Raw genomic sequence first — 16717 nt, 5'->3', positions numbered from 1 at the left:
GGTGTGAGCAGGTGTCTACCTCACTGCTCCACCTGAGGCTTAGTCTCTAGGCGGGGTCCTGGAGTGCCGCTCCAGAGTCCCTGCTGAGGGGTGTGTTTCTCCTTTATCTTCCTGCCTTGGAAGCCTCAAATATCCAGGTTACCATTTCTGATATCTGGGAGACACTAGATCTTTGTTTTTGTGGTTATAATTTGCAGTCTTGCTTTCCAGGTTGAGAATCATCTAATGTGTTTTTCTTTGGCTCCATTGTTTAAGTCGTAATTGTTAGACCCAGAAACCAGAGCAAGCTCTTTGCTTTTATGTAACTCTTTTTAAATCTGCTTTTTTTCCTATTCATGAGACACATCCAAGGCATCATCATTTCTCACCCAGATGTGGAAATAGAGTAACAAGTCAAACTAATGCCCCCATATACTCTTACCCCCTCCCATCTAGATGTTCATCATGGTGCCTCCAGAGTGAGCTTTTTTAAAGCATGCAAATCTGATCATTTCACTTCCATGATTTAAACCCTCCACTAAGGCCTGTATGACCTGGCCACACCTGGCAACTCCAGTCACATCTTGAACCATTCCCATACTTATTCCCGCTGTCCAGTTTTCTTCTTTCAGTTTGTTAAAGAGTATCATCTTCTTCCTATCTCAGGGCCTTCACTTGTACTGATTCTGTTCCCTCTCCCTGGAGCATTGTTCTGTAGGGAACATTCGTCTCCACCATCTATCTCCCCAGCGTTGTCAACATTGAATCATCCATCCATCAGAGTTCAGCTCAGATGTGATATATTTAGAGAGGCCTTTCTTGACCTCTCCTGACCTTTCATGTCTCTCTGAAAACATCTCATAACACTCTACCCCTCTGCAGCTCTAACCAGGGTTTGAATTATTTATTTGTCTGTTTAATAGGTATCTTCCCCCAATAGACTGTATACTTTGTCAGGTCTGTTGGCTCACCATTATCACCTCACTTCCCACAGTGCCTGTACATAGCAACAGTCTAGAATTATATAATGAATGGGTGAAAGAATAATGTACGCTGGTACATTTAATCTTCACATTTACTTGTTTTCTGTGCAAACTTCGTAATTGGGTTGTATAGCATAGATAGTGTGCCCATGGCCTCTGAATGCTTGATTTCAGGTTAACCTGCTGAATAACTCTATTAAAGAAGTATGAAGTAGGTGCTGTAATTATTTCTGTTTTATTGATGAGGAAAATAAGGCTTAGCATGGTAGATGAGTATCCAAACCCTGTATAAATCCAGAGCCTGACCTCTTAACTGCTGTGTACCTCACTTCTGATTGCTTCTGGTGCAACTTTACTGTTACAGGATCTGTAATGAAGTCAGAATTTGGACGAATCCCTAGTTTATGTCAGAAGTTATGTAATTTTCATCTCAGAAAGTTATCTTAAGACTTAGAATTTATGTAATGTTTCTAATCTGAGAAGACTATTATTTTTTCATTTTATACAAAAAGCAGAGGTTTATATTTAGTAGAGGTTAGGCGTCAGATTTATTAGACTCTGATTTCCTTATTCTTCCCTACTACTCTTTAGAGTTTTGGCTAATATTTCTCAGACATTGCTGTGAACAGTGAAATTTTTCCCTGATGTTCACACTCTCTGACAACCTCATACCCTGAGAAATGCATAGGGATCTATTTATAGGCCAATAGTTATAAACATGTCCTAGTAAGAAGATTCTCCCTTGTTTTTAGATGTAATAGTAGCTTCTAACTATAATCTCTTAACTCATGGCTTCATTTTTGTAAAATGAGACTTGGATAGTTCCTAATCCCCCACCTAGCCCTGAGTCTATAATTCTATATCGACTGAAAAGAAGACACCTGTATCCTAATGTTATTGTGTGAAAGCCACAAAGATGTCAAAGATGCCAAGAAAATTTGTGGAAGAACAAATTTTGTGAGTTACCAGACCACGGAATCATGCATCTTTTTTTAAATTTTGTTCATAAACAAGATAGTATAGCTTTCAAAGACATGTGGGACTTGGGGACTAGATTGCTTTAGTTCTCAAGAAACATTTTAAACTGATATTTTTGGAAAACCTTGTTGGGAGACACATTGTTTATGACACACCCAGTCTTGATTGATCTAAGGTACTAGATTATATCTTATACTCTACTGCATGAAATTCTATCAAATTCTGGATACAAGGTATTTTAAATTTGCGCTTGATCAGGTGCTTCCACAGACCTGAATTTTTCTCTCTATAGAGTTCCCTTCTAGGATTCTCTTATTAAAGTCAGGCTGACCTGGGTTTGAATCTTGGATCTATTCTTTAACAAGCTGTATCACCTTAATCAAATTCATGTAATATGCTGAGCCTTAGATTTTCATTTTTAAAGTATGCATAATAACACTTAACCTCATAGGATCGTTGTGAGCATTAAATGAGATAAAATATATAATGAGACTAGCATTACATATGTTAGCATTGTGCTAAACAGACACAAAATGTTAATAGGTACTAAAAAATGTTGCTCTTCTCTGGGATTGGCACTACCTTTACCTTTTTACTCAAAATCAAGTTAGATCCTTTTGACCCTAAGACTTGGTTCATAAAATCACAGTGATATCTTTCAGATAACTTTTTAGCTCAAATATTAGAAAATATATTAGCAGAAATGGGAAAGATCAGTGTTTTGGTGTAGTGGGACACACAGGCCTTTCTCTTTTACAGCTTTTATATCCCTGATTGTTTCATTTTGAGTCATTTTGTCTTGTTGAGTCAAATAGGCAACAATCATTTTACTCCGATTTGTCTTTTCCACCTCACTATGCAGGAAGCCTTTTGGATCTCTACTTTTAGTATTTAATTAATAGATGTAAGGATAATCTCCCTAGGGGTCCCAGTAGTTGCATCTCAAATATTTTCTTCCCTATGGAGATTATCCTCATACTTACTGTATGGTGACTAGTTGGAAAGACATTTGGCCATATTACCACCAATAGCTTCTCTAGCATAAATTCTGTAAACCTACCTGATCTGAAAAATATTTTCTCTTTGCTTTGAGGAAGTTGCACCTTTTCTGCTTTTTAAAGTCAGTTGTGAACTTTGGAGGAAAGGTTTGCCTTATCCTATATGCTTGCCTGTGTCCTGAGGAGCATAACCTCTTATCTGAACTCTCCAGGATAGCTATTGATTTCATACACCCACATACTCTCCCTTTCCCCTGTTGCCCCCTTTTTCTCTTCTCTTCTTCAGTTGCCCTTTCCTTTTTAAACTTTTTTTCTTAACACCTAATTGTCGGTTTAAGGATCTCTATTTGGGCTTGCAGTTAATAGTCCAGCATTTCTTTTCCAAGCATTACCTCACTTTCTGCCTCCTGATTTAAAAAAAAAAAAAATGTGTCGTCAAAGACTATGGTAATCAACAAGACAGTTTGTTTCTGCTTTCACAATTTTCTGAACTCTACATATTACATATTCTGTGTCTTCTCTCTGTTGAGGTCTGGATTTAATGCCCTCTTTGTATTGCTGATCCCTAAGCATGATTAGGAAAAGAATTGAGTCTGACAGAGTTACTTAGTGAAACGTAGGAGCATTCCTATCCTTGGTTAAGTCTGAGCCCAAAGGCACTCTCCTAATTCTGCATGTAATAAAATAGAGGCAGCTCTAGTCCATTCTCTCGGGGAATATAAAGGCTTCCTTTAGCAAAATGGGTTTGTGAGTCAGGGAGCCTTGCTGAGAGTGTTCAGTAAGGGTATGTTGAATAAATATTCCAAATCAAAATTACTTTAATCTGAATAGCGCCAGGCCACACCTGTTTTCATGTTTTGTTTTGTTCATTTTCCAGACTTTTTGAAAAGGCCTTTAGAGAGTTATGTGAAAAAACTGAAAGTACCAGTTCATGTAATTCGAATGGAACAACGTTCTGGATTGATTAGAGCTAGATTAAAAGGAGCTGCTGTGTCTAAAGGCCAAGTGATCACCTTCCTGGATGCCCATTGTGAGTGTACAGTGGGATGGCTGGAGCCTCTCTTGGCCAGGATCAAACATGACAGGTAATTTTCTGGTGTCTGTAAGTTTGTTTTTAGTACATTTGTCCTAAACTATCTGGTGAATTGCCAAATTCTATATTTTTAAATAAATATAAAAGTGATTTCCTCCCAAGTTTGCTTTAAAATATCTGTGTAAAGGACTGTAAAGAAAATATCCAGAAGACCACATTCTGAAGCCTGGCATGAATGTTTGCAAACTGTCATGCTAATAGGGAGTGATTAGGAAGCATGTCGTTGGAATGTGTACTAAATGCTCTGTTCACCAAGCTGGACCAGAACAGATAGACGGTGAACTCAGGGAAGACAGCATAAAACCCTTCACTTGTCCTTGATCTCTAAAGCTAACGCTGGAGCAGGCAGATCCTCTCAACTTGTAGTGCAGCAAGAAGTAGAGGAGAATGGAGAGAAGCACATTGTGTCCTGAAATGCTTAATTTTATATGGAAAGCACCATAATCTTGGATAACACAGGAAGAACAGTGGTGTCATGAACACCTATGGTTATAGTTTTTCATGTTACACATTTTTCAAATAACTCCTTATTTCTGGCTTAGTTCTTTTGCATCAAGAGAGAACTTGACTTCAGTCTGCTGGATCTATGTTGGTTGAATTTCTGCTTGTCATTGTGATTTGAGGTAGAGACTACCCTTGTTAACATTTAAGTTTAGATTTTAGTGGAGTGAACTTTTACTAATCAAGTGGAGCACTGTGGGAGCTAAAGCCACAGCATCTATTCTATTTGATAGCAAATGCTGGATCTACATTTTTTTCCCAAAGATGAATAAATAGGAAAACTCAGCATTGGGCCAATCAATGGGAAAGTAGAGCAGCTTTAGAAAAAAAAACATTCCCTGAAGAATCAAAAGAATAGGATATCCCTGTAAATTCTTTTCTTTAAATAATAGATGACTGTTTTAGGGAATATTTGCTTGCCTGAAGATAATACATAACCCATAGAGAGAAAGCAAGGTGAGGTGATGACAGAAGTATGGAAGGGAATCAGCTGAAATAGCAACCACAGTGACTTCCCGTTTGGGCTGTATGGTGGACTCGATATTCTGAATAACTTTTCCAACTGAAAAAGCTGGATAAAAGGCCAAACAAATTTTAAATGCATCATTGAGTTGGCACAAAAGTAAGAAATTTGCAGATCTTGAAAAGAAGTGAGAGCAAATGTGCAGTCCAAACACTAAAGCCAGCTTTCACTGGTAGGGTTTCTGCTGAACTTTGGGGACACTAAGCTTCTGCCTTGAGAGACAAATAAGATGGAAGGATAGGAGACAAAACCTGGGACCTGCCTCAGGTGAGAAGGTTAATAGCAAACACCTGTATAAAGCTGGGATCTTGAAATCTGTATCTTAGTATAAGGCAAGAATGAAAAATAAATCCCACCACATCAGAGAAAACTTGCTGTCTCAACCTTGGTATGCAGTGGCAGAGGGGAAACAAATCTTCCCTAAGAATTTGTAAACAATATAGAAAAGGAATGAACAAAACTCCTTTTATGAGGCTGGTATAACTGTGATATGAAAACCAGAAAATACTACAAGGAAAGTTATAGGGCAAACCTGTTCATGAATGCTGGTGCAAAAATCTCACAATACCAGCAAACTGAACCAGCAATACACACACACACGTGTGAAAAACATATCATGATATCATGCCTGCTTGGTTTAGCATAATATTACGAAACTAATTCATTTAATACATCCCATTAATGTATTTTTAAAACTGTGATTACAAACTTATTAAACACCTCTGATCACTCCCATAGATACTGAAAAATGGTTCACTGAAATTTAACATGAATTTATTATTAGAAAATACTTAGCAAACTATTACACAGTGGAAGGTGAATCCAAGAAAGGACAGTTTAAAAAAAAAAAAAAGCCTTTGCAAGCAGAAATCATGTTAATGGAGAAATGTTGAAAGCATTTTTTAAAAAGATGTGGAACAAGATGTTAATGCCCTCAATCACTTCAAGACTTCAAGTATTATTAGAAGTCTTTCATAGGTTTTGCTGTACTACAATAAATAAAGAACATTTATTTATTGGAAAAAGGAAAAGCATTGTTGTCAATTATATATGTGTTTGTGAAGAAAACGAATCTGTACATAAAATAATAGAAATAATAAGAATTTAGCAATGTTGCCAAACATGAGATTACTATAGAAAAGTTCAGGCTGGTGCAGTGGCTCACACCTGTAATCCCAGCTCTTTGGGAGACCAAGGTGGGCAGATCATTTGAACCCAGGAGTTTGAGACCAGCCTGGCCAACATGGCGAAACCCCATCTCTACTAAAAATATAAAAAATTAGCCATTCATAGTGGCTCATGCCTATAGTCCCAACTACTTGGGAGGCTGAGGCGGGAGGATCACTTGAACTCAGGAAGTCAAGGCTGCAGTGAGCCAGGATTGCACCACTGCCCTCTGGCCTGGGCAACAGGAGTGAGACTCCATCTCCAAAAAAAGAAAAGTTTATTTCACACCAACAAGGAATACTTAGAAAATATAATGTAAAAAGAAAAGATACCATTCGTAATAGCAATGGAAGTCATAGACTACACGTAGGAATATGTTTACCAAGATTGAAATTCACAAAAAAATCTTGAGAAAGAGGTGATGTTCATGGTTAGGAAAGTCAATATCATAAGAGTATCAGTTCTACCCAAATTCATATATAAATTCAGTGCATTTCCAATTGAAATCTCCACAGAATTTTGTTTGAGAGACTGTACAGGCTGATTCTAGCATTAATATGGAACTGTAAAAAGAAAAAAAAAATAGTTGGGATGCTTCTGAAGAAGAATCAGATCTAAGGGGGCTTACCCTACTAGGCATCAAGACTTATTTTAAAGCTGTGTTAATTACAGCAGTGGTATATTGATGCAGGAATTCACAAAGAGACTAGTGAAACAGGGTAGGGTCTAGAAACCAGCTCATTTTTGTATGTAATCTTCATTTATGGCATAACAGGCACTCATAGTTATGGCAGAAGGAAAAGGGACCATTACATAAATAGTGGTGGAACAATTGGTTATCCATAGAAGAAATAAATGAAGTTGGATGCTTGCTGTATATCATAGTTAAAATCAGTCCCTTGAGGATTAAAGACTTAAATATAAAAAACAAAAATATGCTTCTTTTTAAGACAATATAGGAGTATGAATGAAAAGGGGAGGGATTATCAACCAGTAAATAATTATGACGCTAGTTTGATGTGAGATAGAGCATGAAAGTTTTCACCATTGCCTGTAACATTATAGAATGTATTTTTATTTTAAAAACACTTAGGCCCAGGTGCAGTGGTTCATGCTTGTAATCCCAGTACTTTGAGAGGCTGAAATAGGAGGACCCCTTGAGCCCAGGAGTTCGAGACCAGCCTGGGCAACGTAGGAAGACCTCGTCTCTACCAAAAAAAAAAAATTTATTTTAATTAGTTGAGTGTGGTGTTATGTACCTGAGGTCCCAGCTACCCGGGAAGCTGAGGTGGGAAGATCATTTGAGGAGGTCGTGGCTGCATTGGGCCCTGATTGCACTGCTGCATTCCAGCCTGGGTGACAGAGTGATACCCTGTCACAAGGGGGAAACAAAGTAAAAACACTTACTATACAGTTGTTCTATAGTTGGCATTAAACAGGAATGTTTTGAAAGATTTTTTAACTTGCTTTTATGACATCAGGAGAACAGTGGTGTGTCCTATCATCGATGTGATCAGCGATGATACTTTTGAGTACATGGCAGGCTCTGATATGACCTATGGTGGGTTCAATTGGAAGCTCAATTTTCGCTGGTATCCTGTTCCCCAAAGAGAAATGGACAGAAGGAAAGGTGATCGGACTCTTCCTGTCAGGTAATTAATTTGTCAAACATTTTCCCTAAAGTGTCATTGGCAGAAGGTTGTGGAGCTTTGGGAATCATATCAAATGGATAAGTGTATTTTGAGAAACATGAAGCATTCGTATACCTTATGGTAGTTAAGAGCCATCTTTCACATATGTGAGTGTGATAAAGAAGCATTTCTCCTCTAATAAAATTAGAAATTTTTACTTATTCTGTAAATCTAGTGCACATGAGAAATGATGACATGCATGTTTTTTCATTCCTTTATGAACATTTTGCAAATGTGTAAGTCACATCTATTCTTTAATTCAGTTATTAAGGATAATAATACTTAGCTTAATTAATTGTGTCAGTATGTGAAACTATTACCTAAAACTGGGTCCTTGCATTATAATGTGCGATTTTAAATTCAGACTTGTACCATCTGGATGAGTTATTGACTGGTAAATTTAGAAAAGCTTGTATCAAACATAAAAATAGCTAGAATTGACACAAAGTATTAAAAATTAATTAATCCATTTATTTTCTAATTTTTTTTCTCTACCTGGTCATATATAGATTTTTTTTTTCAGGATGGAATAAAAATCCTCATGCTCTTTTTAGAACATGAAATTGAGACCTTTGAGCTCTTCTGAGCCATCCTAAAATTTATCCCAGTTATATCAACCTGCTACTTCTGTATTAAGAGTTCCTTCAGAACCAGGCTTCAGCTGTCTTCTGTTTTTGGGCCTCCTGCATCTGCCTTCCCTTGAATTCAAGTCCAGTTCTGGCAATACAGAAGAGATTTTCCACTGACTGTGTGCTATTTTCCTTAGCCTGAGTTCTTAGTAGTGCAGGGGACTTTTCTTCTCTTTAGCTGTTAGTGCAATTCACTATCTAAATCAGGAGTTCCTAAACATTTCAAAGATGGCAAACTTTTTTGAAAATCTGGTGAAAGCTATGGGTCTTCTCTAATGGAGAAAAATGCACATGTACATACAGAAGATTTAGCACACAAAAAACTCAGGTCAAGAAACCCCTGTATTAAATGATAATTCTGAATTTTGGGCTGTTTCTTTTAAACCCTTTTCTCATTCTTTTTTTCTTCTAAAATCAAAATAAGTGCAAACCTTTTTTTGAAACAACTGTTTCCTCTAGAAAGGCAATGAGTACATTTTAGGGTTCATCTTAAAATACAGTTTTCGTGGTATCTTCGGTCCTTGTAACTTAATTATTTTTTCTCCTGGTTAGAGTTCACTTTTTCTCCATACTTGTTCTTTATAAAAATCAAATGGGCTGATATTCATTTATTTAAATCTTCCTTCATTTCTTAATCATTTTTCTGCTTAATTTCACATGTTCCCACTCCCTTTGCCTACCTGAGCCCATTTTGATGAATTAGGCTCCTCTTTTGCAGAAAATATACCATACAGTCAGGAAGGAACATATTGATTTTATTCTATATTTTGTCTCCTGTCCTTAAAGATTTCTTGTGGGTATTGGGAAAAGACCTCGTTGTTTCCATCCTGTTTATCTTATGTGTTTAAAATATTTGCCACCCTTTAGAATGTAGCATGGTAACTCTAACCTGAATCTGCTTGGTTAATATAGTCAACTGCCTTGAAGTTACTAAGATCCATGGAGTGGGTGCACAGTCAGATGGAGAGGATTGTGAGGAATAGCTTTAATTTAAGGAGTTTGAGATCTAAACTCAGTTAGGACCTGAGGACCAAGCCAAGAAAGACAGAAAGTACTCTTAGAACTGTGACAGAGAGGGATGTCTGGGCAGAAGCATGACCATAGTGCAGGTCATGTCTGAAGACCAAATAACAGCATAAAACACAGAAAACCCCTAGGGCCTGTGAAAGTTTATGAAGAGTGTGAGAATAAGTACTTACTCAGTAGTTATAAATAGTTATGAAACTGCTTTTAAAAACAAACGCTGATTGTAAATTTTAAATTGCTAATGGTATAGCGTTATTGAATTTCAGAACACCTACCATGGCAGGAGGCCTTTTTTCAATAGACAGAGATTACTTTCAGGAAATTGGAACATATGATGCTGGAATGGATATTTGGGGAGGAGAAAACCTAGAAATTTCCTTTAGGGTAAGTTCCCTTCAAAAAAATTAATCTTTTATTTAACCTCAAGTATAGATGTGCTTTGATTATTCATGTATCTCTACATAAAAAATAAAAATTGAATTTAATACAAGTTTAATGTAACTTCAGAACCTTCGGTCCATAAAAAAGACTGATATTAAGGGTTCATTATAAACTATTGAAGCAAATAATTTAGTTACCTTTGAAGTCCAGCTATACACAAGATTCCCGTTGTTTTTAACTTTTATTATTTTCAAGGAAGTAATTTAAGCTCTAAAAACTAATATGTAGTTTGAATATGCTACTTTGGTACTTTACTCTCAAAAACATAAATTTCACATTTTGTAATATGCTTTTTATTTTAGTGTGAAAACTTTTTTATATAAAACCTAGTCACTTTACCAGCTTTATATTTTTCAATAAAAAGAGAAACGCAAAAGAATTCCAAAATGACTCTAAATTGATTTAACCCAGTCTACATATAAAGTCTTTGCATTTCATGTTCACTAGAATCAACATATCATTTAAATGGCATTGCATATTTTTGAAAATAACCAACTTTAGACACGTAACTTATTATAGTGGAAGTCACACTGACGTGTACTGTAATCTGAACCAGTGAGCTCACTTTGTTCCCAGTGAATCGCTTTGCCTTCTTGTCAAAGAGAGGGTTGGACTCTAGATCATCTTGGAGATCCTATCCAGCTCTAACACTTTATGATCCTGGGAAAACTTGAAGGTAGGAACACTGAATATTTAACAAAATCAGAACTTTCCAAAATGTTATTTTAATTGTAAAGAGTTATGAGAGTTTTAACTTGGTTGGGGGAATATATTTTGAAAGGAACAGAAGGATTTCATTAAATTAAGGATGTAAGCACATACTTGATCATCTTTCTTTTACCCCCTTTTTTGTTTTTATTGTTCTAACAAACACAACAAAACATGCTTTTACTATCTCACTGAAGAACTTACAATGGATCTAGTTTAGATTCATAGGTTTGGTTTCATGTATAAGCCGTGACACAGGTTTGGAAAGGGGTGAACAGATGAAAATCTGGCTGGCTACTCTGTGGTCAGGTTTTGTTTGGTGGTTGTTTTTAACCATGAATCACATTAATACATTATATACTCTGTACACACAAAACATAAAATTTAAACATTTTGTGAAACAGTATGTCCTTGTTAACAAGTACGGGTTGCAATTCATCAATTTGAATTTATGATTCTCTTAGGAATAATGGTCTGCAGTTACAAGAACACTGCTCTAGATCTCATGTCTTTTCTGTATTTAGCCTGTAACTTATGTTTTCTTTGTTTTAGTCTTCAACTTTTGGTTTGATCAGAACCTAAATTAGAGAAATGTTTCTCTTGAGGAAGCACTGACTTTGTAACCTAACCGTACAGTCAGAGCCCACCATGTGCCCCTGATTTTGCGAAATTCCAACTGTGGAACCCAATAGATGTCAACACTTTTTTTTTTAACTATCAATGTCATGTATGGTATTAGCTGTTATTTTCAGATTTGGTAGTATGGAGGTACTTTGGAAGCTTTTTACCAGTAACTACAATATGTTCCATTTAAGTTTAAACAAAAGCCAAACCCCTATTTAATTGAAAAGAAAAATGCTATGGGAAAACTAAAGTGAACATTTCCTGATTACTCAGCTACATCTTACGGTCATCTCTGCTGTTTTCAGATTTGGCAGTGTGGAGGAACTTTGGAAATCGTTACATGCTCACATGTTGGACATGTGTTTCGGAAAGCTACACCTTACACGTTTCCAGGAGGCACAGGGCAGATTATCAATAAAAATAACAGACGACTTGCAGAAGTGTGGATGGATGAATTCAAGAATTTCTTCTATATAATTTCTCCAGGTTAGCATTGTTTTGCATTAAAAATACAAGACTGTACCTTTCTTGACCCTGATCCTGGAGGAGAATTAAGAAGCGTGGAAGTGAAGCTTTGAGCAAAGGTGAACACCTACGTCATAAGGTTATTGTAAGGAATGAATGAAATCACACACAGTATAGAAAGTGCTTGGCAGAATGCCTAGAATAATACATAATTAACAGTAGTAAATTATCTAGGTCAGTGTTGCTAGCCCAGATTTTACAGATGTTCTATTTTTTTAAAAACCTAACCACAACATTTAATATTTATTCCTGTGAAGTTTCATCTTGTTAAATTTTCAGCTGTTTTTCTAGCTTGCGTGACTTTTTCTTGATTCTTGGAGTTTTCATTCAACATAACAAAACCACTGTTTCTGCAGTGGGTCATAAGCATTCTCTATAAGCAGCCCCTCAATGCTGTCATAGGAGGCTTTCATCAAGTATCACAAGGCCACCGAGAGCCCAGAACATGCCACAAGAGCCTTCTTTCCAGGAACTTTGCTATTCAGAGTTTTGTAGGAACAGTTCTTCCATCAGCTATAAGTCGGCCTGACATTGTTACTAGTCCATCCTTATTTTTTAGTTACTGCAAGACTGTCAAGTGGCAGAGTGAACAATTCAGTGAGTTGTGTGAGAGAAGCCTGACTGCAAACAATTGCTCTGTTTAATATTTGAGCAAAATAGACCTTGATTTTTTTGTTTGTGCCTTAACATATATTGAAGTTTACTGCTCCCATATCACTTATATTTCATTCTCACAGAAATGTCATTTTTCTCTGAAAAATTAAAACACATTTTAATGTCTTTTCCTTGCTTTATACTTTTGGTGGATTCATAGTGTCTCACTTGGTATAGTCACATATCACCCAACTGATACCACTGTTCTCATTCATCTGGCTTATTAGATTCAGTAATAAACATGTATTACCTAAAACCACACTAATAATTCAGAGTCAACTATTTCTTTCAACAGGTGTTACAAAGGTAGATTATGGAGATATATCATCAAGAGTCGGTCTAAGACACAAACTACAATGCAAACCTTTTTCTTGGTACCTAGAGAATATATATCCTGATTCTCAAATTCCACGTCACTATTTCTCATTGGGAGAGGTAAGAAATATATATATATTCTATGTGGTTATTATGTTCTTACTTTTTTATAAAAAAAAAAATAGAAGTTAAACTTCCAATAAGGAAAGTCTAAACAATATTCTTTTCCCCATTCCTCCTTCCTAAAAGTTGATTTCCACTGAGTTGATGCATCTGGAGATAAGCTGTGTACTGTGGAGTCTGTTTTTCCCTATTCTGTGTATAGTGATGTGTTTCCTAAACAGACTGTACCATCTGCAATTGTGAATCCGTAAAATCTGCATATATATTTAAAAAAAAAAAGACTTCCGTGCAGGTCTTTGTGAACTTGTAATTATAAGATGGCTTTTAGAAAAAAGAAGCCAAATAGGGGAAAAAAATCCAACCTTTTTGCAATAGAAATCAATAGAAGGACAAGATTGCCTTTTATAAATCACAGCAGCAAATAATGATATGTGTAGACAGGGCCAAAACCAGGCCTATCCCAGGATTAAATCTCAGGAAAAGTGGCCTCCCACTCTGAAGAAGATTGTCACTTCTTCAGTCCTTTCATCCATTCAACAAATATTTGAGTAGCTAGTATATGACAAGTACTATTTTAAGTACTAGGAATACAGCAGTAAGTAAAGCAGAGATCCTGCTCTTGTTGATCTTACAGTCCACGAGTAAGACAGATTATGAAAGGCACACAGTATGTCAGGTGGTAATAAGGGCAGAAGGGATAGAGAATGACTGGCAAGTGAGCGTGGGCAGTAGTACTGTTTTATGTAAGGAAGTTGAAAGAATAAAGAAGTTGAAAGAGTCCTGTCAAGGTGATTTTGAGCAGAGATCTGAAGAAAGTGAATGACAGGTCATATGAATTTTTAGGGAAAGAGTATTCTGGGCACAAGAAAGAACAAGTATAAAGGTTTGTGTTTTTTGTTTTTTTGAGATGGAGTCTCGCTCTGTCACCCAGGCTGGAGTGCAGTGGCGCTGTCTCAGCTCACTGCAAGCTCCGCCTCCCGGTTCATACCATTCTCCTGCCTCAGCCTCCCAAGCAGCTAGGTCCACAGGCATCCTCCAGCATGCCCGGCTAATTTTTTGTATTTTTAGTAGAGACAGGGTTTCACTGTGTTAGCAAGGATGGTCTCGATCTCCTGACCTTGTGATCCACCCGCCTCAGCTTCCCAAAGTGTTGGGATTATAGGCGTGAGCCACCGCACCCGGCCTAAAGGTTTCTAAGATGACGATGTACTAGTGTGTTCCAGAAACAGCAGGGAGACCAGTTGTCTGGAATAAAGTGAACAAGGTGGAGAGTAGTAGAAGGTAAGGTCAAAGACATAGTGAGGTTCAAATCATATAAAGCTTATAGGTTATAGTGAGAACTTTGCATTTTGCATTTTATTCTTAATCAAATGGAAGCCATCGAGAGATACCAGCAAACTTCCATTAGAAAAGGATCACATTGTCTGCTATGTGGAGAAAAACTATATGGAAACAGGAGTAGAGCTGGTGTATTGTTGGAAGGAAGAGAGTAAAGGATTATGTAAGGTTTCTGTCAAGCTTGAGACACTGTAGAGCTGCCATTACTGAGATGGGCAAGCCTACAGGAAGAGCAGATGCTCAAGGGAATCAATAGTGTAGTTTGGGACACATTAAGTTTGAGATCCAAGTGAAGATGTGAATTGGTCTTTACATTTAAGAATACTCAGTTTGGGGGAGAGGTTGTGATAGAGATGTAAACTTAAAGGTTGTCAGCATACAGGATGGTTTTTAAAGCCATGAAACTGTATGAGGTCATCTGAGGAAGAGAAAATGTTAAGTATGAGAGAGAAGACCGAGGACAATGCCAGAGGGAACGCCACAGTTTAGAAATCATGGAGATGAGAAAGAATCAGCAAAAAGGATTGAGAAGGAGTAGGCATTGAAATAGGGAGAACCTAGAGAGTGGTGTCTCCAAGACTAAGGGAAAGACGATGTGTCAGGAAAGAGGAAGTGATCAGCTGTATGGAATACTGCAGAGAAGTTGAGGAAGATGAGTACTTAGAATTGGTGATTGCATTTGGCTAGGGAAATGTTATCAGTAGCCTATCTCACAGTGTTGAGTTTCCCATGGATGTTGTTAAAAACCGTGTTTTCAAGAGAGAATGGAAGAAGCAACATAGATGAATGTTTACAAGTCTTGCAAGAAATTTTGTTGTAAAAGAGAGAAGAGAAATGGGTGGTAGCTGGAGGAGAATATGGGCTTAAAGGGGTTTTTATTTGTTTATTAAGATAAAACTATGCTGATATGAGCAACCCAAAAGAGAAAATTTAAAGATGCAAAAGAAAGAGCCAACTTAACACCCATTAGGATGGCCACTATCAAAAAAAAAGACAGTGACACATGTTAGCAAGGATACTGAAAAATTGGAACCTTTGTGCATTGTTGGTGTGAATGTAAAATGGTACAACTGCTATTTAAAAACAGTATGGAGGTTTCTCAAAAAAATGCTCAAAAAAGAGAACTACGATGTTATCCAGCAATTCCACCTCAGGGTATGTATCCAAAGGAAATAAATGCAGGGTCTGAAGAGTTATTTTTACTTATATGTTTATAACAGCACTATTCACAATAGCCAAGAAGTGGAAGCACCCCATGTGTCCGTTCATTCTGGTCCAGCTACCAATGCGTAGGCATTGTCCAAATTGGGTCAGTTCAAAGGAAAAAACTCCTCATTCTTGGTTCTTAAACACAAGCTACAGAGTGACTGCTATAAATCTTGATAGAACATACAATGGAATATTATTCAGTCTTAAGAAAGGAAGGAAATTCTGATACATGCTACAACATGGATGAACCTTGAGGACATTACGTTAAGCATAATAAGACAGTCACCAAAAGAGAAATACTGTATGATTCAGGCAGCTAGAATAGTCAAACTCATAGAAACAGAAAGTAGGATGGAGGTTACCAGGGCTAAGGGAAGGGGGTAAAGAAGAGTTACTTCATGGGTCTAGAGTTTCACATTTGCAAGATGAAAAAGTTCTGGAGATTCATTTTACAACAGCATGAGTATATTTAACAGTACTAAACTGTACACTTGAAAACAGTTTAGATGGTAAATTTTATGTTATGTGTTTATGTACCAGAATAGAAAGAAAGAAGGGGTCTGTTGTTATAGGAGTTGTGTATTTGGATGGATAGGAGGTGAAATCTGTACACAAGTAGAGGTTGTTGGTTGGGGGTGGGAAGAAGAGAGGTCATCTCTTGTCATAGGAAGGAAGATAGGGGAATGGGAACAAGTGCAGGGCAGCTGTAGGTTTGGAGGTGGAAACTGGCAGTTTGTGGTGGAAGTGTGAGGACCTTCTCATCTGGTGGCTTGTTTCCTCAGTTGAACACAAGGATTATGGGCTGAGAGTGAGAAAGCTGTTGGTGAGGGGGAATCAGGGAAAGAGAAAAGGATGTAAAATAGAAATATAAGATAAGGGAAAGCAAGTAGATCCCCGAAGGAAGCCAGATGGTGGAGAGTTGGTGAAGCCATCTGGCCTGGTGTTTTTTCCAGTGCCAGGGCAGGCACAGACTTCTGCATTTATCCTTAACAATTACTAAGGCTATTTCAGGATTGACTTGAGCTCCCTACCTCTGAACTTTGTTGTGATTTAAGGAATTTGTTTTCAAACAAGTGAGGACTACATTAAGTTTCTTGAGCCTTTCATTCTCATCGATGCCTCATTAATGGGAATGTGTTTTCCTTTGCTATAACCTCGTACTGGTCAAAGAAGGCCCAGGGTGAGTGGTGCACCAGGGAAAGATTTCTAGCA

At 37.2% G+C, this 16717-nt stretch overlaps 1 protein-coding gene across 2 annotated transcripts in view; it reads left to right on the top strand.

Annotated features, from left to right (window-relative positions):
• Window positions 1–16717, top strand: part of GALNT1 (polypeptide N-acetylgalactosaminyltransferase 1) — a 123628-nt gene that overhangs the window by 91129 nt on the left and 15782 nt on the right. For both annotated transcript variants that reach the window (XM_023207685.2, XM_023207684.2), the window contains 5 exons: window positions 3816–4023; window positions 7704–7874; window positions 9835–9952; window positions 11647–11827; window positions 12816–12955. In XM_023207685.2, coding sequence (XP_023063453.1) covers window positions 3816–4023; window positions 7704–7874; window positions 9835–9952; window positions 11647–11827; window positions 12816–12955 — 818 coding nt within the window. The remainder of the gene's footprint in view (window positions 1–3815; window positions 4024–7703; window positions 7875–9834; window positions 9953–11646; window positions 11828–12815; window positions 12956–16717) is intronic.

Source organism: Piliocolobus tephrosceles, chromosome 18, assembly GCF_002776525.5.
Source record: "Piliocolobus tephrosceles isolate RC106 chromosome 18, ASM277652v3, whole genome shotgun sequence".
NCBI lineage: Eukaryota > Metazoa > Chordata > Mammalia > Primates > Cercopithecidae > Piliocolobus > Piliocolobus tephrosceles.
Note: the sequence above shows the minus strand (reverse complement) of the source record. Positions and strands in the feature narration are given on the sequence as shown.